General features: G+C 51.1%; 2 protein-coding genes across 5 annotated transcripts in view; both read left to right on the top strand.

Annotated features, from left to right (window-relative positions):
• Positions 1–22,533, top strand: part of LOC112882273 — an 88,029-nt gene that overhangs the window by 19,263 nt on the left and 46,233 nt on the right. The window lies entirely within an intron of this gene.
• Positions 13,882–18,382, top strand: LOC112882274. 4 transcript variants are annotated; one of them, XR_003226635.1, is made up of 8 exons: positions 13,882–14,140; positions 14,266–14,727; positions 14,814–15,048; positions 15,545–15,592; positions 15,709–15,824; positions 15,907–15,995; positions 16,941–16,988; positions 17,103–17,879. XR_003226635.1 is itself a non-coding variant. In XM_025947287.1 (8 exons), the coding sequence occupies exons 2-8, from the start codon at positions 14,473–14,475 to the stop codon at positions 18,349–18,351; spliced, it is 900 nt and encodes a 299-aa protein (XP_025803072.1). In that variant the 5' UTR covers positions 13,882–14,140; positions 14,266–14,472; the 3' UTR covers positions 18,352–18,382. The 4 variants fall into 4 exon arrangements, 3 of the variants coding, with proteins under 3 accessions (XP_025803072.1, XP_025803073.1, XP_025803074.1); XM_025947287.1 differs by lacking the exons at positions 16,941–16,988; positions 17,103–17,879 and adding exons at positions 17,892–17,979; positions 18,200–18,382 and having other exon boundaries at positions 15,907–15,912; XM_025947288.1 differs by lacking the exons at positions 16,941–16,988; positions 17,103–17,879 and adding exons at positions 17,892–17,979; positions 18,200–18,382 and having other exon boundaries at positions 14,254–14,727; positions 15,907–15,912.

Below are 22,533 nucleotides of genomic sequence, written 5' to 3'. Positions count from 1 at the left end.
TGCTCGTGCCCACTTGGATAACGATGTTGTCGACATCGCCAGGGCTGCAAGCGTGGTGCAACTCCAGCTGGAACCAGGCACGACTGCGGCGCCTGCCTCGGCTGCTGCAGCCCCCGACCCTCGGCGCCTGAGGGGCCGGTACCCGCAGAGGTGGCCCCTGAAGCGGATGCGGCGCTCCCCGACTTGCCGCCTCCCGAGCCCCGACAAGAGGGAGCCGGACCCAGTGGCGGGAACAAGTCGAGATCCCTGATGCCGCTCGTACTAATGGCACAGGTACGCACTTACCCGCCCGCGGCTGGTTGCCGGGGTCTGGGCATAATGTGTTGACCACGTTGTGTGCTTGCAGGTGTCCAGCTGCCGCCGTCGGGGGATGCCGCCGGGTCCTCGGGGAATCCCCGTGAACTGCTGAGGGCCGGGCCGGGGCACCAGAACGTCATCACCACGGACCTGGTGGACGACCTTCTGCTGTTGGCCGAGAATCTGAAGACCTTCAAGAGCACCTTTAAGGAGTTATACAACTTCTCCATGGTAGTGTTCGGGTAATGTTCCAGATGTGCACATTGGTGAGTTGTTTGTGACTCAATCTCTGCCTTTTGTGCAGCATGTAATCACCAAATCCCAGAAGAAGTCGGAGAAACTCCGCGCGGTCGTGAGTGACGCGCGAGAACTGGCTGCCCTGGACAAGCGCGTCTCTGAGGAGATTACCAAGAATTGCTATCTGCAGCGAGAGCTGGACATGCTGAAGCACGAGAGAACTCGAGAGACCTGGCTGCTCAAGAATGATCTGAAGAACCTCGAGAAGGCCAACTCTGAGCTCCAGCAGCAGCTCAAGGAGCAACGAGCAAAGTACCAGGAGCAGCTCAAGGCAGAGAAGAAGGCGCACCAAGGTAGGCCCTCGCTCCCCTCGAGTACTTTTCCTCAGTAACTCCCCATTAGATGATGAAGTACCCCTTATCACAGAGCTTAGGAAAATAACAAAACACAAAGAGGAGTTGCTTACTGACGTGAAGAATATGCTGTATCGACGTACAGATGATGTCGAAAGGCTGCAGAAGGTGATCGGCGATACTGAACGTCAGTTCGTCGACTGCCTTCAGCAAGTCAAAGCGCTGGGCGAGAAGACGAGCAGCAGCGCAAGGAGCTGGAGGACCTCCGGGGGCCGCCCAGGAGCTGGTGGACATGGTAGATCCGCCAGAAGAAGGTGATGCAAGCCCGCGGCCCCTGCTGGAGCGACTCCGCGAAGCCCCGAAGAAGATGCTCAAGTTCTTATCAGAAGCTCCAATTGCGTGCGTGAGCAATGCCCTCACCTATGTAAAGTCCTTCGTGCCGAACGCGCAGCTGAGCATCTTTGCACAAGGGATGGTGGCAGACTGCACAGACGAGTGGTTCGAAGAGTACTTGCAAGAGGCCCAACCTGTAGCAGAACAAATTGTACACAATGTACTGCAGGATTAGGGTATATGAAACACTTAATTATTCTCTTATTGAAATGCTTCCCTCGTCATTTCTACTTTGTTTGCGTGTCTCGGCTGAAGTGCGATCCAGGCTTACGAGACTCAAGTAGTAGACGCGTCCCTGGGTGCAACGACCCGAAGGGTAGCTAGAACTCGTCTAACAGAGTAGCCACAACTCGATCGAGCGGGTCTAGACTTGTTAGGAAAGAACGCGAGCATCGTCGCGGGGTTGCCGTGCATAGAGAAAAAAAGGGACCACCCCGATGCCTTGGAGTGTAGTCGAAGAGCGCTCCTTTTGTGGGCGTGCTCCGTAAGCTAGGTAAGACCCGGACGGACGGATCAAGCTTGCAAGGAGCATGTGCGGGCAGCGCCGCGAGCTTGCCATTCTTTTTTGGCAAAAAACAAGACTGTCTGAGTGCAGCCACTCAGAATGTAGTCGATGTGGCTCTTTATGCGAGCCGTTCCAACGTACTAGGTGTAGGCCAGTCGAACGGATCGACTGTGTTGGAAAAAGTGCGACTGCTGTCGCGTGCGACCATCGAAGGTCGCGGCGGAACTCGATATGCCGAGGTGTTAGCCAGAGCCGAGGGCTCTGTCAGAAACGGAAGTTGAAAGGAGATGACCGTGGCCGTGGCCCCCGCGTCATGCGCGACAAGAAGTCGATTTGTATGTATATATGTTTGCATGTGACAACTGCCATCGTGGAAGTAAGAAGGCATGTACAACCCGAGTTATGTGGCTCACGGCCAACAAATTGATTCGGGGAAAGAAAATCTTCTGAGCCCCGTGGAATTAGCGATCACCGGGCCTCGACTTAAGGGTAGAACTGCGCAGGTTCTGAACGTTCCAGGAGTTCGGGGACCTCGCGACCCTCGGGAGTTGTAGTTGATAAGACCCTGGCCTGTGACCTGCTTGACGACGAACGGGCCTTCCCACCTTGAATTGAGCTTGTGTAGGCCAGACTCGTCCTGAATACGACGCAAGACCAAATCGCCGACGCTGAATGACCGCTCCCTGACGTTGCGATCATGGTATCGCCGGATCCCCTGCAGGTACCGGGCTGACTGAACAAGGGCGGTACAGCGAGCTTCCTCCGCGAAATCGAGCTCTAGCTGCCGCACCTCGTCCGCCTCGCCTTCATTGTACATTTCGACCCTTGGAGACCTCCACATGATATCGACTGGTAGGATAGCATCGGATCCATACACGAGGAAGAAAGGCGTTTGTCCTGTGGCTTTGGACGGCTGAGTCCGAAGCCCAGATGACATGTGGTAGCTCATGCACCCATTTGCCTCCCTTCTTGCTATTCTCATCATAAAGTCTCTTCTTGAGGCCGTCAATGATCAAGCCGTTCGCCCGTTCGACTTGTCCGTTAGCCCTGGGGTGTGCAACCGAGACATATTTGACTTCAATGCAAGCATTCTCGCAGAACTCCCAGAACTGGTTCGCCGTGAAGTTTGACCCCAAGTCCGTGATGATGGAGTTGAGGAAGCCAAAATGATGCAGAATATCTGAGATGAAGTTGACGACCCGATCTGGTGTGAGCTTGGCTATCGGCTTGTACTCGATCCACTTAGTAAACTTGTCGATAGCCACCAGAACATGGGTGAAACCGCCTGGTGCCGTCGTGAAGGGCCCGATCATGTCAAGACTCCGACAGGCGAAAGGCCAGGATGGCGGTATGGTGATGAGGCTGTGAGCTGGAACATGCGTCTGTTTGCCGAAGAATTGACAGTTTTGGCACCTGCGCACGAGATCCTCCGCATCGGTCACCGCGGTGGGCCACCAGAAGCCGGCTCTGTAGGCTTTCCCCACCAGCGTTCTTGAAGCCGCATGGTTGCCGCAGACGCCGTCGTGGATCTCCCGCAGTATGGCGTAACCATCTTCCTTTGTAACGCACTTCATGAGAACCCCTGACCGGGCGCCTCGCCGATAGAGCTTGCCGTCGACCAGGACGAAACCTTTGCTTCTTCGCAAGATGCGAGCTGCGTCAGCGCTCCTGGCGTCGATTCCCGCTAGCAACCGTTGATCTCGTATGAAGTTGATAAAAGCCCCTCGCCAGTCTTCCTCCAGCACCATAACCTCTCGATCGGGTTGTTGGGGACCCGCGTCGATGGCTACCTGCGGAGAAGACTTGATGAATGGCTGGTTGAGCTCCTGGACGAAGACTCCCAGCGGGACCTGGGCGCGCGTGGACCCCAGTTTAGACAGGGTGTCTGCGCCACGTTGTGCTCCCGCAATACATGATGAACCTCCAGGCCGGAGAATTTGCTTTCCAACTTGCGCACTTCCTGCACATAAGCATCCATTGTCTCCTTGTTGCAGTCCCATTCCTTGTTGACCTGCTGAACAACAAGAAGAGAGTCGCCATATACAAGTAGTCGCTTGATCCCTAGTGATATTGCCAAACGAAGCCCGTGAAGCAAAGCTTCATACTCGGCTTCATTGTTGGATACCGCCCACAGGATCTGAAGGACGTATTTCAACTGCTCACCTCGTGGAGAAATAAGCAGAACCCCAGCACCGCCGCCGTCGAGCTTGAGGGACCCATCGAAATACATGGTCCAGTGCTCTGGCTTGTCCACTGGAGTTGGGACTTGATTCTCCCTCCATTCAGCCATGAAGTCGACTAGAGCCTGTGACTTGATTGCAGTGCGTGGCTTGAAGTCTATTGACAAAGCCCCCAGTTCCACTGCCCACTTGGATATGCGCCCCGTGGCATCTTGATTATGAAGAATATCCGCCAGCGGGAAGTCCGTGATCACAGTGATCTTGTACTCGTCGAAGTAATGGCGCAGCTTTCTTGATGTGATTAAGATAGCATACAAAAGCTTTTGAACAGCGGGATACCGTACCTTGGATTCGGAGAGGACCTCACTGACGAAGTAGACAGGCCTCTGCACTCCAAATGCATGGCCTTCTTCGCCTCGCTCGACTACAATAGCACTACTGATGACATGAGTTGTTGCCGCAATGTAAAGTAGTAGATCCTCCCCTGGCAACGGTGCTGTGAGGATTGGAGGTGACTGCAGATGATGTTTCAGATCTTGCAAAGCCTGCTCAGCCTCCTCTGTCCATTGAAACTTATCCTGGCGTTTCAGGAGCTTAAAGAAGGGTAGTCCTCTCTCCCCGAGCCGGGAGATGAACCTGTTCAGAGCCGCCATACAACCTGTTAACTTTTGCACATCTTTGATTGTGGCCGGAGCCTCCATATCAGTGATGGCCGTGATCTTCACAGGGTTAGCTTCAATGCCCCGGTTGCTGATGATGAACCCGAGCAATTTCCCTGAAGGTACGCCAAAGACGCACTTGGTGGGATTGAGTTTCCACCGGAATCTGCGCAGACTGCTGAATGTTTCCTCCAAATCCGCGATCAGGTTATCGGAATCCCTGGCCTTGATGACCACATCATCCACATAGGCCTCGACATTCCGATGCAGCTGATCCGCGAAACACATCTGGATCGCACGCTGATATGTCGCTTCTGCATTCTTCAACCCGAAGGACATTATTTTGTAGGCGTAGGTCCCATACGGGGTGATGAATGCAGTCTTGATTTGGTCCTCCTCCTTGAGCGCAATCTGATGATACCCTGAGTAACAATCAAGAAAACAAAGAAGGACACATCCGGCCATCGAATCGACGACTTGGTCAATGCGCGGCAGCCCAAAATGATCTTTTGGGCAATGCTTGTTGAGATCGGTATAGTCGACACACATTCTCCATTCATTGTTCTTTTTCTTTACAATAACGGGATTCGCTACCCACTCTGATGGATTACTTCTTTGATAAATCCAGCCGCGAGAAGTTTAGCGATCTCCCGTTTAATGGCCTCACGCTTGTCGTGGGCAAACCTCCGTAGGCGCTGCTTCTTAGGCGTAGCCTTTGGGTGTACATTCAAAGCATGCTCGATCAACTCCCTGGGCACCCCTGGCATATCCGCTTGTTTCCATGCGAATATGTCTCGGTTAGCCCGAAGAAAGCTGACGAGCGCGAGTTCCTATTTATCACCCAAGCCCGCACCGATGATGGTGGTCTTGGATGAATCTCCCTCCTGGAGCTGGATCGTCTTGAGGGCCACATCATCGGTCGACTGGATGCTCGACTTGTTGGCCTTCTTGGAAGGAATCTCCAGCCCGGTCTGGGAGAGCTGCTGCGCGGCCGCGAGTACTTCTCCCGAAGCATCTGGCACGCGAGTAGTCGAAGCGTACTGGATCGCCTCCTGATTGCAGTCGTACGACTTCTTCAAGTCGCCGCGGAGGGTGAGCACTCCACCGAGTCCTGGCATCTTAAGAAGCAGATAGACATAATGCGGCACTGCCATGAACTTGGCAAGTGCCGGTCGACCCAGTATTGCATGGTAAGAAGAGTCAAAAGTAGCCACTTCGAACTTGATGAATTCAGTACGATAATTCTCCCGCGTGCCGAAGGTGACTGGGAGGACCACCGTACCGAGCGGGTGTGCCGCATTACCTGGGACGATGCCGTAGAAGGGGGACTTGCAGGGAACCAGCATATCCTAAAAATCCAGACCCATCTTCTTCAAAGTGCTGACGAAGATGAGATTGAGCCCGCTCTCGCCATCGATCAAGACCTTGGTAAGCTTGACCTCCGCCACCACAGGATCCAGAACCAAGGGAAACTTACCGGGCTCGGAAAAGCTCGTCCACTGGTCATCACGAGAGAACGAGATGGGGACCTCCGACCAACGGAGTGGCCGTGGTACCACCGGCTCGATGGACAAAATCTCTCGGAGGAGCAGCTTCTGATCCCGCCTGGAACAGAAATCCTCGTCCCCCTCGAAGATGACGTTGACCACCTTCGACGCATCTTGAAACTTCAGGTTGCGCCCGTGATCCTCCTGATCATCGTCCTCGGGTTCTTTGTCTGCAGGCTTCTTGTTCTTCTTGCCGCCACCGGAGTTGCTGAACGTCCTCCGAAGGTGGTAGCAGTCGATGGCAGCGTGATTGGCGCCCGGATGCCACGAGCACTTCTTCTGCAGGAGCTTCTCGAACTCCTCCTGAGTTGTCGACTTCTTGCCCCGCGAAGGACGATCGATAGCCGCGCTGACATCATCTGGCTTTCGTTTTCGGGGTGGCCCGGAAAAGTCCCGCTGGCCTTTGTCACTGCGGTTGTCGTTTGGGCGCCGCAGATTGCTATCGTGCGCCGCGGGAACCGCTCCCGCATCTTCTCCTCCTGCTCGGACCAATCGTGCATCATATCACGAAGGCCCGCAATAGTTTTCGGCCTGTTCCGCCCGAAATCTCTGTATATGCTCGGGTCGGTGATGCCGTTGTAGAAACAGTCGATGATGTCCTCCCCCGAGATGTTCGCGATGGTGGCGCGGACGTCGAAAGAAGCGACGCGTGTAGGACCGTAGAAGCTCGTTACGCTCTTGCTTGCACTGGGCAAGATCGTGTCGAGTACCTGCACGGGTTATCGCTCCCTGGAAATTGTTGATGAAGACCTTCTTAAGTCGTTCCCAGGAATCGATGGAGTTGCTGCCGAGGCTCTCCAGCCAAGTGAGCGGCGCAGGGTCCAAAGCCATCGGGAAGTAGACAACTTTGGTGATATTCGAGCCCCCGCGACCTCAATGGCCGTGGAGTAGCAGCGGAGCCACTGCTGGGGAGCCTGCTTGCCGTCGTACTTGGTGATGCCGATCGGCTTGAAGCCCTCTGGGTACTTGTAGCTGCTGAAACGAGCAGAGAAAGCAGGAAATCGATCGCTACAATCAGTACCTTCAGCCTCGACTTCTTCGTGGGTCTTGCGCCTGGAGGAGATCACGGTGCGCGCGTCGCGACCGTCATTGATGTGCTGGCGCAGGTCCTCCAGAGGAGGTCGGCGACTGGCCTGTCGCGGATGACCCCCTTGCGGCGGCTGTTGCCTCCCGCCAGGGGCCTGGCTCCCACGTGCGTTGTCGTTGCTGATCTGGTGTTGAGGACGACCGCCAGCCGTTCGACTGCAGGCCTGGCTCCGGCTCTCGTCCACGCGCTCTTCCCGGATGATGGACGCCGGATTATGTTGATCCAGCTGGATCCAAGCCCTCTGCGCATAGAGGAGTGCTTGACGTACCTCCGGGTCGTGGCTACGCTCGAGGATGGCCGTGACCCTGGCGATGTTGGCCACCGGAGTCCTGAAGCCCCGCTCGCTTACAGCAGCAAACTCGGGGTCGAGCTCGCGATGCATAGATCGCCTTCGCTCGTTAGCTCTCCTCCGCCGGATTGTACGGGCCCTGTTCCTGGCCCTCCGCGCCTCGCGATCAGCGTCATTCTCGTTACCGGCGTTGGCCGTGATTTCATCTTCGGAGATCACGTCAAAGTTGTCGATGGGAAGATCCCCACCGTCCTCGCCTTCTTCGGCCATCAGCACCTGGCGGGAGGAAAGCTCATGAGAACTTTAGTTGACTAGCTCTGTCGACCCCTCCGCCGCGGTGGCCAATGGCCTGCCCTCTTGGAAGGGCAATGGCTCGAGGTGAGCCACAAGCCGGCTCTCTGCTTCGAGTAGATTGGAGAGCATCATGCCCCTCCAATTCACAATGTGCCCCTTCGGCGAGGAGGTGATCACCAAATCACCGGGGCCAGAACAACCCGAAGCCTCCCGACACGCGGTGGCTTCAGGATTTCCGTCCCGGAGCAGCAGGTCCAGATCCTTCTCTAACATGGAGAGGGATCCAGACGCGTTGGCCTCCTGAAGATCAGTGGCCGGTTCGCACAAGCCGGGTTGAGTCCGACCATGCGAATCCCTAGATTGGAACAAGTCCAAACCAGGGGAAGTTGTCACGACACCAGAAGAAGTCGAGCTTGGAACAGATTCCATCTCGACCTGTGCCGCGGAAGCATGGAGCGGCAAGTTGTCGAGCTCGTCGACGAACTTGTCGAGGCCGCTGCGAGGATACGCAGCGATGGTTTTCGGCGTCATGTCGACGAGGAATCACCGAAAGTTGCCCGCACCATCTGCGATGCAAACCCATAAGCCAAAAACAAACGTCGTACCCTGAGAGGGAACTGACCTGATGAAATTGAAAGATGCCATCGAGCTCGCCGGCGGATCTTCGACGCGCTCCCCTACCTGGCGCGCCAGCTGTCGGTGTTTAACCGGCTGCCCACCGAGGGATATACCCAAGGTGGTAAGTTTTGGGTGAAGGGACGCGGAGATCAGGAACTCGAAGGTGCAAAGAACACAAGACTTTAGACAGGTTCGGGCCGCGCGGAGCGTAACACCCTACGTCCTGTATGGTGGTTTGTATTCTCTTTGGTGTAGACTGACCTAATGATCTTCTGTTTTTAGGGGGGTCCCTGACCTCCCTTATATATCCAAGAGGTCAGAGTTATAAAGATGCTAACCAACCCCCACCGAGGGATCACACCCGAACTGATCTCGAGTAGATCCTCTCCGTGTTGGTTAGCTCTATCTCCTATTTAAACGGGATAAACAAGAGATAAACAAAATGAATAAGAGATAAGACGGGCTTAATCTCTTAGACTACATAACGTGCCCAGCCCGGTGGCCCCGGGTCTGACAGTCACCTTGCTATATCACGTTTATGAGCCGAGGTAAGTTATTCGTAATTTTCGACCAACACTGGAATATTTTATAAATTTAATTGCATTTTTGATGATTTAGTGCAAAAATAAATTAATGATGCACAGATAGCCTCAGAAATTCAAGATAATTGGTGGAGGGGTAACATATGTCCACGTAGAATCCTCAAAAAAGTTTGGACAAGAAACTCCATGTGGCAGAACCAACCTGAATTACACCGGCTCAAGTGCGCTGATCCTTTCTCGGAAGGTAGCAAAGACTCAACCGTATTTCAAACGGTGTAACCCTGTGGTCCGTCGGGTAAAGTCCCGATGAAACCACCTAACTCCGGATCGAAACAAGGTACCTCGCACGAAGGCGAGTTCCAGAGATACAATCGCCGACAATTTTACACCACATACATAATATTACATTAGTTCCAAATATATAGTAGCGAGACCTAACTAGTACGAATTTATACAAAACCGTTCAAAGTTAGAGTATCCGCAGCAGAAAAATAAAATGCGACACTATCATACGTCGCGGAAAGGATGTCAAGCTAAGCCCAAGCCCAACATCGCTCGGAGGAACCTGTGTTGGCCGGGGACGGATCCCATTCCACAGACCAACCATCGGGAAGAGCATAGGGCCAGGGCACAGGCGGAGCAGAGTCCTCAAGGGGATTACCTGAAATATAGTCAAATTGCAAGGCTGAGTATTCTAAAACTCAGCAAGACTTACCCATTCAATGGTATACTTAGCCATATAGCTAGACTATGAAGGCTTTGCAACGGTTTTGGGTTTAGCTTTTGCTGAAAAGCAACAAAGATTAGATCCTTAATTTTCAAGTTTTTTGCTGACAGATTCTAGTTGATTATCCAATCTAGGTAAGCAACTATAACTACTCAAGCATGGTAGAACTTTTTAAAACAACATCAGCATTACTCATCATATGGTTACTCTTGTTACTCTATGTGGCAAAGGGATCAAGCAGTCTCACCCTCCGCGAGAAACGGACGATTCTGAATCGAATTTCAACCTTGTAAGGGTAAACCTAACTCACACGCTTGGAACATCGGAAGATCGTTCCGAAGCAACCGTTTGCCTTTCATTCCGACTGGTGGATCAGTGCCACCACAAGCAACTGTAGGACCATACACATATCCAATGTGCAGGACGTACCCTCAACAGCGCGACTGTTGAACCATACTCCTGTCCGCTGTGCGGAACGTACTCCCCCACGTTGGTGCGTGTGCGAAAAACCAAATTACGAGGGGGGGTATGTCCACTCCTCGGGCCGATCGGTTACTAGGCTTACCGCTTACCATATTTCACAGCATGTGGCTAGTACTTTCAAACGCTTAACCACCGCTACCAGATACTGCGACTGTTGTCGCCAGTGAGCAGTGACAGGCAACACGAGGAGCCGGGAGGCTTCCGGAGCTGCTGGTGGGCCCCGGTCCCTCGAGTCAACGGCCCGATGTCTGGCACACGTCCTCGCATCCGGGTTGCTAGGCATGCCACCTGACCTATACCTGATCAGGAAAGTGTAGATGTGATTTGGTTAGCTTTCCTGCATGCACAGACACGTTCAAACATTAATCCGAGCCGTGATCGGCTCATCGGGTGACCCCGATATCGGCTGTAGAGAGCCGATTGTGTCCCTGATAACATGCAGGATCTAAGTACTTGAGAAACGCACGTCGGTCCGATGATCGGCATCGGGCTGATATCAGCTGCGGGTAGCCGATTGTATTATAACGTCAGGCGTAAGTATTCGCATCGGTCCGATGATTGGTCATCGGGCCAATATCGGCTGTAAGGAGCCGATTGCAGATCGGATCTAGGAAACAAACAGGAAAGCATGTATCCGATGAAGATATGAACTTGCTCCGTAACGATTAGCTAAATCAGATCTACGAAGGTTAAGTTCTCACTGCACAACCGGAACATCCTACGTGTAGTTAAGCCTAACAAATACAAAAGATAACAGAACAATAACCTAAACAAAGGCCTAAAGACCAGCTAAAAGCCGATCCCCGGAAACATCCCTATCTAGATTACTACTAAGCATCCAATGTACCACCGGAACATTCAACCCGTTTGAAGGGCCTAACCATGCATATATTAAACTAAATCTCTGACAAGCAGAGACTAACCCTAACAGATTAGATCTACAAACTGAAACAGAGCAAGGCGCTGCCCCCACGCCCGATATCGGACACGAGGACAACTAAATGTTTACAGGTGATGGGCAAAGCATAGAAACAGTATGAAACAGCCGATGCATCCCTGTAGACGCTAAGATAACTAGTACTACTCGCCATCAAAAACGCTTCAGTACGAGTAATACCAAGGTAAAGGAAGAACCTTGCTGCCCCGATCACGCGGAACGTGATCGGGGCGGTGCAGCACTTACCTGAGGGAAACCCTAGAATAGGGGTGGCGATACGCCAGCAGTTATTGTTGAACAGTTGATGTTGTTGTTTATTTCGTATCCCAAGATACATATTTATAGTCCGGAGACTTGCCTTTCTTAACTAATCCTAACTGATCATGACTCAAACCCTAGCTATCTCTTCTTAACTAATTTAAACTCAAAACCTATTCTAGATACATGGCCGGTTTGGCCTTATCCATCTGCGCAAGAGCCGATTCACAAGCCTATTATAATTATCTCCTGAGCCCATCTTGCTCGCGGCCCACCGTCTGGCCTGGCTAAATTATGGCGATAACACATGCCCCCCGGGTTTCGGCAATGATAATTCCGAAACCATCTCTTCTCTCTCCATCGCCTCTTTGACTTCCAAGATCCATACTCGCATGCTACTTCCACTTCCACGGGATGTGACCACCCTGCATCTAACTTCTTCGAAATCACCATGGTGCCGATCCGCACCCCATCCCTGCCTTTATAAACTCGACTTGTCCACCAGCAGGAGGCTCCCTTCATAGCGGGTCGTCAGGGGACGACGAAGACACCGATAATAGTATTGGCTACAGCAGTGACGATAGCGATGATGATAACGCAACTCTTCCGATTAAGCAAGGCAGAGTCTCAAGCACCTCCTTCTTGACGAAGAGCCGAATTACCGGGAGCCGATGGCAAACATTATCTGTGATCATCATAAGGTTACTCTTATTACTCTATGTGGCAAAGGGATCAAGCAATCTCAATCTCCGCGAGAAACGGACGATTCTGAATCGAATTTCAAACCTTGCAAGGGTAAACCTAACTCACACGCTTGGAACATCCAACGATCGTTCCGAAGCAACCGTTTGACTTTCATTCCGACTCGTGGATCAGTGCCACCACAAGCGACTGTAGGACCATACGCACATCCAATGTGCAGGACGTACACCTGTAGCGTGACTACATGACCGTACTGTTGACACCGTTTTTTAATGTGTCAAGATCGGCATTGGAGGAAGCAAGAAGAGAAAATCGGCTGAAGTCAGATGGGCGGCGAGGCGGTCTATCGGAAGCCTGACCGATTTTAGTGCAAAGGGGGTTGGCCGATGACCAATTGGAGGTTCGGCCGATTGGGCAATCATCGATTTGGCGATATGGCAGATGGAGCCATATTGTGCTAAAGATATTTGTTAGTTAGGGTTTTATGTCCAGTCCGACTCTTTTACGAGTCGATAAGTTTGTTTAAGTAGATTTGTTTCTTTCTTTAGAGTCAAGATATCTGTTTGTCGTGATCGACAAGGAGTCTATACACTTAGGGTTATAAATAGTGACCCTGCGGGGACAAGAAAGAAGGGACACCTCCAATACAAAAAACTTTACAATTTCATCGCATCTTACTTTCTTCGCTGGCAGCTTCGCTATTTTCCCTTTTTTCTGCGATTTCTTGCAAGATTGATCAAGGACGCTTCACATTCGAACGAATTGATCCACTGGTAAGTCTTCGTTTATCGAGTAGATCTAAGCTTTAGTCAATCGGCGCATCGCTATTGCTTCGTTTAGATTTATTCAAAGTTATCGAATTACATCTAGGTTTTGGCTTCGGGCGCATCGCTGTTGTTTAATCTAGATTAGTTCACACTTTTACCGATATCTGCTAGAATTATAGGGTTTCTTCCTGTTGTTTTAGCTTTTATCACATCTATCCGCCTTGAAACATACTTGATCGGCTACGAGATCTTGTAACTTAGCTGGAATATCATAAAGTTGATTTAGATTTGTTTCAAGTGCTCTCAGTGGCTTTATTTAAGTTGCACATTCGTAGCTTTTATATCGCTGCATGTTCGCACATCGGTCGCCCTTACCAATTCGTCGTTTTCCTACATCGGTTGGACTGTGTGTTACATCGGCGGAGCTCGCCGATCGTAGCTTACCGATTGTACTATCAGCAGTTATCGCCGATTGTCTTCTTTGAGAGAGTCATTTGGAACACCAGCCGATAAACTCTCAGATTTGATTATTTGCTCTGTTTCCTTGTCAATTTACAGGTCAAATTGACTGGCACGTCTTGGATTCGAAGGGTTACGATCGGAGCCTGGTCACAGGACTCTCCGGTCTCGTGTGTTGGTTTTTTTTGCGTCAACACACTTTTGGCACGCTTGGTGGGACGAGACAAAACTCCACGATGACAAAGAACAGCAATGAAGAAGATGGGTACATCCCCATCGAAGAGGACAGGCTCAAAGAGGACCAGAGGGCAGAGATGCAACAAGCCATAGAAAAATTCAAGAGGGAATGCCTTAAGTCCTTCAGTGCCACGAGGAGCGGTGAAGTCATAAAGAAGTTTGACTTCCCTGCTCTTCAATCCTTGACCGAAGCCCAGCGGGAGAACAAGATGCTGGACGCAGTGCATCAGGCCGTGAACCATGCATTCATCAATCACGCGCGCGTCATGACCCATACCGTACACAACGCGGTGGTCAAGACCCTGGTCTCTCTCTTTTCCTCGAAAGACCGCAAAAGCCCCCGAAACCCACCGCCGCCGCGCCCTAGTCTTCGCCTTCCCCAAGCCGCCGCCGGCCCCATGTCCTCCTCCTCCTGCCCCTATGAGGAAGCCAGCTCCTCCGGCGGCGAACCCTCGATCAATAAACCCCAAATCCAGGCGCCGGCGCGCCAAGAAAGCGAGGAGGAGGAAGAATCCGAATCGGCGCCGCCGGAGCCACGGATCCAACCCAAGGGGAAGTCTTCATCTATGGTGAGTGCGCCCCCACCTCCGTCGTCGTTTGCTCTAGTTCTCCTAACCACTCCACTCCACGTGCTCAGTCCCCGCGGCCGTTGTCTTCATCCGATCCCCGCTTAATTTGATAGATTCAATCGCAGGAGATGAGTGTGTTTAGGCTCAGGATAAAAAAGGGGCTACTGAACTGTGCATATTGCCGCCGACCCCTCCGGCGTGGCACTTACGATTGCAGAGCGTTCACGGTGGGTGAGATGTTTTGTTTTGTTTTTTTTCCCTAGCTCAACTTTTTCTCTTACTATTTTCCCCTTTCTCGTGCTTCCTGGCAGTGCCAGTGCGTCCGCGGTCAAATGTATTGTCGTGAATGTATCCGCTTCCACCATTGCCTGCCTGCTGATACCAATGTGCTGAGCCGCATCTTCGCTCAGATGAACTTCAAATGCGACTGCAAAAAATACATTCCTTACTTCGAGTTTCTGGAACACCGGCGTGACTGCCCGTCTGCCAAATATTCCACTCCTCCTGCCCGGTGGAAGTGCATGCTGAAGACAAGTCTCCTTCAGTGTTCTGAATGCGAGGCTCCTATCCGGCCTCCCATTTTCTTGGTGAGCTGAGCTCTGACTGAATTAATTTGGGTGCAGCTTGTTTTGATTTTGGTTTATCTGTTCATGCTAACCTACCCTTGTTGCAGCTTTGGAGTAACAATCTCATTTGTAGCGCCTGCTACCGTGGTGATATCAGCACCTACGGCTACAGGCACTGTACTGAGCTTGAGTACCTCCTCCGAGCTATAAAGGTCAAATGCATTGCCTGCAAACAATACTTTCCATTCTCCTGGTTGGGGTCGCGCCAGGTGGGTGATTGCCCATTCAAGTGTGAATTGCAAAACATCGCCCCAGGCTCGAGTGCCCCAAAAAAGTTATGTGGTAATACATGCCTCCCACATCTGCTCCCCTCGTCTTGCATCCACATGGTTGTTTGAATGGTGCTAGATGGTTGTGCTGGTATAGCGCCTGCTTTCTAGTGCTAGGCAATTGCATGGCTGCTTTGCCGGCCATTTTCAATTGGTTCTTGGTTTGTGGTTGGTTGTTATTTTCCACTAGTATTGTATGGGTGTATGTCCGGTGCTCCACTCTTTCTGCATTGACCATGAATCCAGATGCCTTCTCTGCTTGCTGCTTGGCCAGTTCAATAGTCATCAGATACTTGCATTATGCTGCAGTGATATGTGGCACTTATTTCTCCTAGGTAGGTTGCAAAATTTGGAGAAGCAGCATGTCTCATTTTTTAGCGTGTTGTTTTTAAATGTTAAATATGCCGGGCAGTTTGGAGGTATCTGTGTTGTTTGTGCACTGCATCATTGTTCCCCAACTTGAGGAAGTGGGGGTCATCTGTGAGTAACGAAATTTATCCTCATTTCAGATGAAGAGGAAACCGAGAGACCTATGGCCGGCAACAATAGTATCCATGGTATGTAAGTCCCCCAATTATTGGTTGCATGTTTACTCTTTAGGCCATTTGTGCTACTGGCCCTTGAATCTTGCTGACCCCCAAACTATTGGCCTCATGTACATTCTGTTTTTAAGGGAAAAGTAAGCGAAAGGTTCATTTTGATGTTGGTAAAATGGGCAAGCACATTTTTCACGGTGATGAGGTTGCGAGTGATGATGACTCATATGACGCTTCATATGATGACAACCATGTAAGTTTATTTGTGATTAAACCACTGATATGCAGCTTCATGGCTCACTCTTGTGTTTTGTTTGCTTGCTTGTTCACTGTAGCCTGAGTGTCAAAAGAGTGGCTGAGTAGGCCTTTAAGACACCTTGTGATAAGAAAGGAAAGATTGCAATGCCATATGGGCAGAAAACAAGTACTTGCTCACCTGCTGAGTTTATCTAACACGCTTTCTCTATGGGTTAATTATATATGTGCCATGTTAGTGTTGGCTTACTAGAGAATATTGTTATGGGCATGCTATGTTCACATACGTTTAAGCGCTGAACTCTGTAATAAGCATGTAAGATTACGTTATAGCTGTGTTCCTTGTTAGCATAGAATAAGGTATTGATTATCTTAAACTCAACCAGATTTTTTTACGACAACACTGTTTTGGGTTTTTTTGGGATGTCATGGTATTTTTCACCATACATAATCCACATCCAATAAAAGATCTTGTTTCACCATGCATAATCCACATCCTCTAAAAGATCTTGTATAAACAATTCACTGTGTTCTAGGGGTGGGTATGGGTCGGTCCACAATCCATTGGAACCGACCCACATGATCCATTTTTTTATAAAAAAAGTGTCAAATGGGTCGACCCATTTGGGTCATACTACTGTGACCCGTGTGACCATTAGGCACTGAAATTACTATTCATGTTGTTTGATCTCGGTATCTCACCCTCTTGGGGCCCATTCTTGGCTTCTTGTGCTGGTACCATGCCCGCTTTCCATGTGTTAATGCATGCTGCTCGGGTGCTTTCTGAATTAAGGCTAAGGCTCCATCCAGTTGGTTGATTTAGGTTGCGGCCTTTTCTCCATCTACCTCCTGTGGGGCAGGGTGAGCTAGCCTGGGTTTTGGTCCTGACTTCTCCTAGTAGTGTATTGTGGTTCATGAATATATTGTGGGCCTCCGGAGGTCCTAGCTGTTGCTTTGGCATGTCACCTCACCAGATGCTCCACTCTTGCTGCATTGATTTGCAAAACAATGACTCACAGCCTGCCTTTGTTCCTTGGTGCTTGGTTTAGGCCTGTTATGCTGTTTTGCTTAACTCACTGATTGCTGAAGTATCAAAGTTTTATCCTCATTTCAGATGAATATGAAAGCACCAGGCCTCCAGCGGCCAACAGTACTATCATTAGTATGTACTTTCCACTATTATTAAATGCATATTTACTCTTTAGACCATTTTCGCTTGTGGCCCTTCAATCTAGCTGCTGGCTCAGCTATGGCTCAAACGTACATGTTCTTGTAGGTTGAGAGTGATGATGGCTCATCTGATGACATCCATGTAAGTTTATTGATGACCAAACTATTTATATTCGCTCATCCTCTTATAGATATATGAAATTGGGAATGTGGAATCGCATAGATACATGAAGTTGCATTGTTGTCTTGTTATGATTAGGTCTGAAATGGTATGTTTTGTTATGAATTATGATCAGGTCCAAAGTGGTATGTAGACCGTGGTTTGATGATGTCGCACCCCCAGCCACCATCACACAATCACATCACATGTAGCACACAATCACATCTTCTCTTTTTCTGGTCATGTGAAATTTTGGGAGGAGGGCAGGTAGGCAGGAACATTGCTGGTGTGTAAGTGGCCGCTACATTGTGCAAAGTATTGTGACTAGACTTATATGTGGGGCCGCGTCAAAGAGCTGCACCCTGGAACTAAAAACTCAAAACTCAGGGTCATAACCCATTTGTTGTCCGCCACTTTGTGCAAAGTATTATGGCTAGACCTACATGTGGGCCTCACATCAAAAGCTAGACCTGTAGAACTAAACCCGTGGGTTAAATCCATACGAACCCCAAAACATAAATACATTCCAACCCACCCTAACCCGTATTTAGGGTAAGCCCAATCCACCCCAACACATCTTGTGTACCCTAGCCTCATGTAGCACCTTTGTTTGTTTGTCAAGAGTTTCTTGGGTTCTATGTGCACATGATGTGCATAAGAAAGAGAATATTGACAATGTGTCCCATAGTTGGGCCTATTGCCAAACTACAGCTTCACATGTGACTTGTGTTTGTTTGTGGCATGAGAGTGGCTGAAAACGCCTTTAACACACATGCAAGTAACAAGAAAGTAAAGATTGCAACGCCATATGGGCAGAAAATAGGTACTTGCTTTCATCTAATATGCTTTCTTTATGGGTTAATTATATATGTGCCATCGTAGAGTTGGCTTATTAGAGAATATTGATATGTGCATTTATGTGCACTTGAATTAGTTTCCAAACTTTCAATTTCCATAATTTAAGCAGTTTGAGAATTATTTCTATATTTACACAGCAAGCAATTGCCATCAAACTCTATTCTTACCTCTCTTTTTTCAAGCAGCCCAGGCTCCCTCGAAGCCACCTCTACAACTGTTACCTCGTCGCCTAGTCACCCGTAGCAGGAAGAGGGGTAACTTTTATTTTTTACTTGTAATTAAATCATATTATCCATCAACGCCGCAGCATGAACTTGTTTCTAAATTTGGTTTATAAAATTTTATGGTGACAAAATCAGCGCTCTTAACTGATGGCTCAACCAGCGACAAATGATGGGAGATACCAATATGTGCATTTATGTGCACTTAACTTGTTAGAGTCAATACAAGTGTAGCACTTATGCCACGTACAGTTTGTAGTACAGTTTGTAGTGAACTTTTGCGCATAATTAACAGGTGGCGACTAGGTGCAATGAAGGCCTCATGAAGTTGTTTTGGCCCCAAGCTCGGCTGGAGGTACTCGCAGAGGGAGTTGCTGCAGATTGTTCAGAAGAAAGATTCTGCGAGTACCGCCAAGAGGCGTAGCCCATCGCTGTAAAAATTAGAGAAAGTCTGGAATAGGACAACATTAAATGTAAAAACAAGTGCCCCATTGTAATATATCATTTGTCTATACTATTGTCGTCTTGTGATGCATTTGGATGATTATCCACGTTCATAGACTAAGTAATAGACACTACCTCGAGTGCAGTCACTTCGAGAGTAGTCGAATAGCCCCTCATGGGAACTTCCACGAACAAGTTAGATAAAACTCGATCATGCAAGCCTAACCCATCCGGGATAAGCGATCATCATCGCGGCGACTATCATGCGCGTAGCAAGTAGCCAAATACTACCCGAGTGCACCGACTCTAGGTGTAAAGAACTTAGCTCCTCAAGTGAGCCTACCAAACAAAGTAGATTGAACCCGATCATGCAGATCTAGTCTGTCTGGAAAGAACGCGATTATTGTCACAACGACATTCATGCTCATGGCAAGTAGTCGATTTGAATCAAACTTAACCGTGGCTGTTGCCTCTGAATTAAATTAACAAAAATTTACAATGTTGATTCTGTGGCCGGTGGCCTCCAATATGAACCAGAAAGAAAATTTGCCATGGCGAGTGACAAAGAGCAATCATAATGCCTTCTCACGGATAAAACTTACGGAGATTCTGTACATTCCAGGAGTTTGGGACGTCTTCGCCTTCGGGGTATTGTAGTCGATAAGACCCCGGTCTTGTAACTTGCTTGATGATGAACGGTCCCTCCCATCTGGAGTTGAGCTTATGCAGCCCCGACTCGTCTTGGATATGGCGGAGGACCGTGTCGCCGACGTTGAACGACCTTTCCTTGATGTTGCGGTCGTGGAATCTTCTAATCCCCTGCAGGTATCTGGCTGACTGGACTAAAGCATTGCAGCGAGCCTCTTCAACAGAGTCTAGCTCGAGCTGCCATGCCTCGTCCGCCTCGCCTTCATTGTACATCTCGACCCTTGGGGATTTCCACATGATGTCTGCCGGAAGGATGGCCTCCGAGCCATAGACAAGAAAAAATGGGGTTTGCCCTGTGGCTTTGGACGGCTGAGTCCGAAGCCCCCAGACGACATGTGGTAACTCGTGGATCCACTTCTTGCCCTTCTTGCTATGCTCGTCGTAGAGACGCTTCTTGAGGCCGTCGATGATCAAACCGTTTGCCCTTTCGACTTGACCGTTGGCCCATGGGTGTGCAACAGAGACATACTTGACCTCGATGCATGAATTCTCGCAGTAACTCGCAGAACTGGTTGGCGGTGAAGTTTGAACCCAGATCCATGATGATAGTGTTGGGGAAGCCGAAGCGATGCAGGATGTCGGAGATGGAGTCGACGACCCTGTCAGGTGTGAGCTTGGCTATTGGTTTGTACTCGATCCACTTGGTAAACTTGTCGATCGCCACCAATACGTGAGTGAAACCCCCTGGCGCCGTTGTAAATGGTCCAATCATGTTGAGACTCCAACAGGCAAAAGGCCAGGATGGTGGTATGGTGATGAGACTATGGGCTGGGACGTGAGACTGCTTGCCGAAGAATTGGCAATTCTGGCATCTCCGCACCAGGTCTTCTGCGTCCGAGACTGCGGTGGGCCACCAGAACCCGGCCCGGTATGCTTTCCCGACCAGAGTTCTGGATGCCGCATGGTTGCCGCAGACTCCTTCCTGTATCTCCCGTAGGATGTCGTTGCCGTCTTCGCCCGTGACGCACTTCATGAGTACTCCCGATCGTGCGCCACGCCGGTAGAGCATGTTGTCGACTAGAACGAACCCTTTGCTTCTGCGCATGACACGAGCTGCCTCTGCACTTCTTGCATTCACTCCTGCTGGTAGCTTTTGATCCCGGATGAAGTCGATATAGGTCTCCCTCCAGTCCTCTCCCAGCATCATAACCTCCCGATCCGGCCCCTGAGGGTCAGCGTCAATGGTTACTTGGGGTGAGGCCTTGATGGACGATTGCCTTAGTTTCTGAACAAAAACTCCAGCAGGGACTTGGGCGCGGGTAGACCCTAGCTTGGACAGGATATCTGCGCCGACGTTGTGCTCCCGCACCACATGATGAACCTCCAGACCGGAAAACTTGTTTTCCATCTTACGCACCTCTTGCACATACGCTTCTATTGTCTCTTTGTTGCAGTCCCACTCTTGACTTACTGAACGACCAGGAGTGAATCGCCATATACAAGAAGTCGCTTGATGCCCAGTGATATTGCCAAACGGAGCCCGTGATGTAGCGCTTTATACTCGGCTTCGTTCTTGGATACCTCCCATATGATCTGGAGGACATACTTGAGTTGTTCGCCTTTGGGGGAGATAAACAGAACTCCGATGCCGCCGCCGTCGAGCTCTAGGGACCCGTCGAAGTACATGGTCCAATGCTGTGACGCCCTGAAAATTTCAAATCTAATCTACGCGTTAGAGTGTTCCGACCAAAGGCTTATCCGTCGTGAAACCCTAACCCTAACCGGATCGCTGTTCCGTTCCGCACCGAGTGGCTTATCGCTCACATGAGGCCGCCTGCCGTGATCAGCGCCGACGCGACTCCTTTTCTTTTCTCTCCCCTCGCGCGAATGCCGCGCGCGCGTGGCCGACCGGCCGCGGCTGCTGCCGCGATTGGCGCCGACGCGTTTTCCTTTTCCCTCGCTGTTCTCCTCGCGCTGCGCGCGCGCGAATCCCGCCGGCACGCGTCAATCTCCCTCCCTTCTCCCCATTTTATTCTCCTTCCCTTCCTTTCTTTTTCCCTTTTCTTTCTCCCTTTTTCTTTTTTTTCCTTCCCTTCCTTTTTTTTCCTTTTTCCTTCCCTCCCTTTTCTTTCTCCTTTCTTCCTTCTTGCTCCTCCCTCCTTTCCCTGCTCCCGCGTGCCGAGCACCGAACGCCGGCTCTGCCCCGGCCACGCCCCGTGCGCGCCACCAGGCCGCCGTGACACCCGCCGCTAGCGCTGCTCTCGCCACGCGCGTCCCTGCCCTCGCGCGCACGCCGCCGTACGCGCGCGCACCGCCGGACCGTGCACGCACGCGATCCACGCGCACGCGCACGCGCGCACGCAACCGCACGGCCTCGCCGCGCCGCACGCCACCGCCGCCTCGGCCTCGCTGCCCGCGCCGCCCCTGTACCGCACAGCGCCGGCCCCTCCTCCCCACGTGCCCGACGCCGCCCTCGCTGCCTGCGCCCGCTGCACGCCGCGTTGCAACTCCGGGCGCCATTAATGGCTGCCCCGGAGCCGCTCCGCCGACCACCACCCACCCGTCCGTTCGGCCGCCTATAAATAGGCCCCCGCGCGGCCGCCACCTTCCCCGCAACTCCCACCGCCGCCCCTGCCCTCTCTCCTAGCCCGCAGCGCCGCCGCCGCTCACCGTCCCGCCGCCGCCCACTGCTTGCCGTCGCCAGGCCTCCACGAGCCACCCCAGCCCGAGGTGAGACCGGGGATGGGACCCCCGTGCCTCCCTCTCCCTTTTCCCCCTCAGCCCCGAGCCGCCCCGGGCCCCGGCCGCCGGGATTTGGCCGGTGCCGAGCCTTTCCCCCCCCCCCCTCCTCTGTTCTGCACGGGGAAGAAGGAGGAAGAAAGGGCTTTTTGCCCAGAACCCCCTCCCCTTCCCTGTATTAACCGAAAACCCCCCCCCCTCACTCTAATACTCATAAACACCCCTTCATGCACTTCCATTTTGCAAAAGAGACCTCATTCTTTCTATTAATTTAGTTGAACCCCCTAATACATAAACCTAAATACACTCGACATCCTTTAGCGTACCCTGAATATTCTAGATTTTGCAAATAGGCCCCTACCCTTTTTGGATAATCACGGATAAGCCCTTAGACCCTTGTCTAGCACCTGAAACCCCTTCGCCTCGTCATTTTATGTGCGAAACAATCTCCGATTGACCTGAAACTT

Source organism: Panicum hallii, chromosome 2, assembly GCF_002211085.1.
Source record: "Panicum hallii strain FIL2 chromosome 2, PHallii_v3.1, whole genome shotgun sequence".
NCBI classification, from domain to species: Eukaryota; Viridiplantae; Streptophyta; class Magnoliopsida; order Poales; family Poaceae; genus Panicum; species Panicum hallii.
This window is presented reverse-complemented; position numbering and strand designations above follow the sequence as displayed.

Excerpts from the sequence above, each read along its gene's own strand:
- LOC112882274 (XM_025947287.1), top strand. The coding sequence starts at position 14,473 with ATGTATTGTCGTGAATGTATCCGCTTCCACCATTGCCTGCCTGCTGAT. Across the intron at positions 14,728-14,813 it reads TCCGGCCTCCCATTTTCTTG|CTTTGGAGTAACAATCTCAT; the intron begins GTGAGCTGAGCT and ends CCCTTGTTGCAG. Across the intron at positions 15,049-15,544 it reads TGCCCCAAAAAAGTTATGTG|ATGAAGAGGAAACCGAGAGA; the intron begins GTAATACATGCC and ends TCCTCATTTCAG.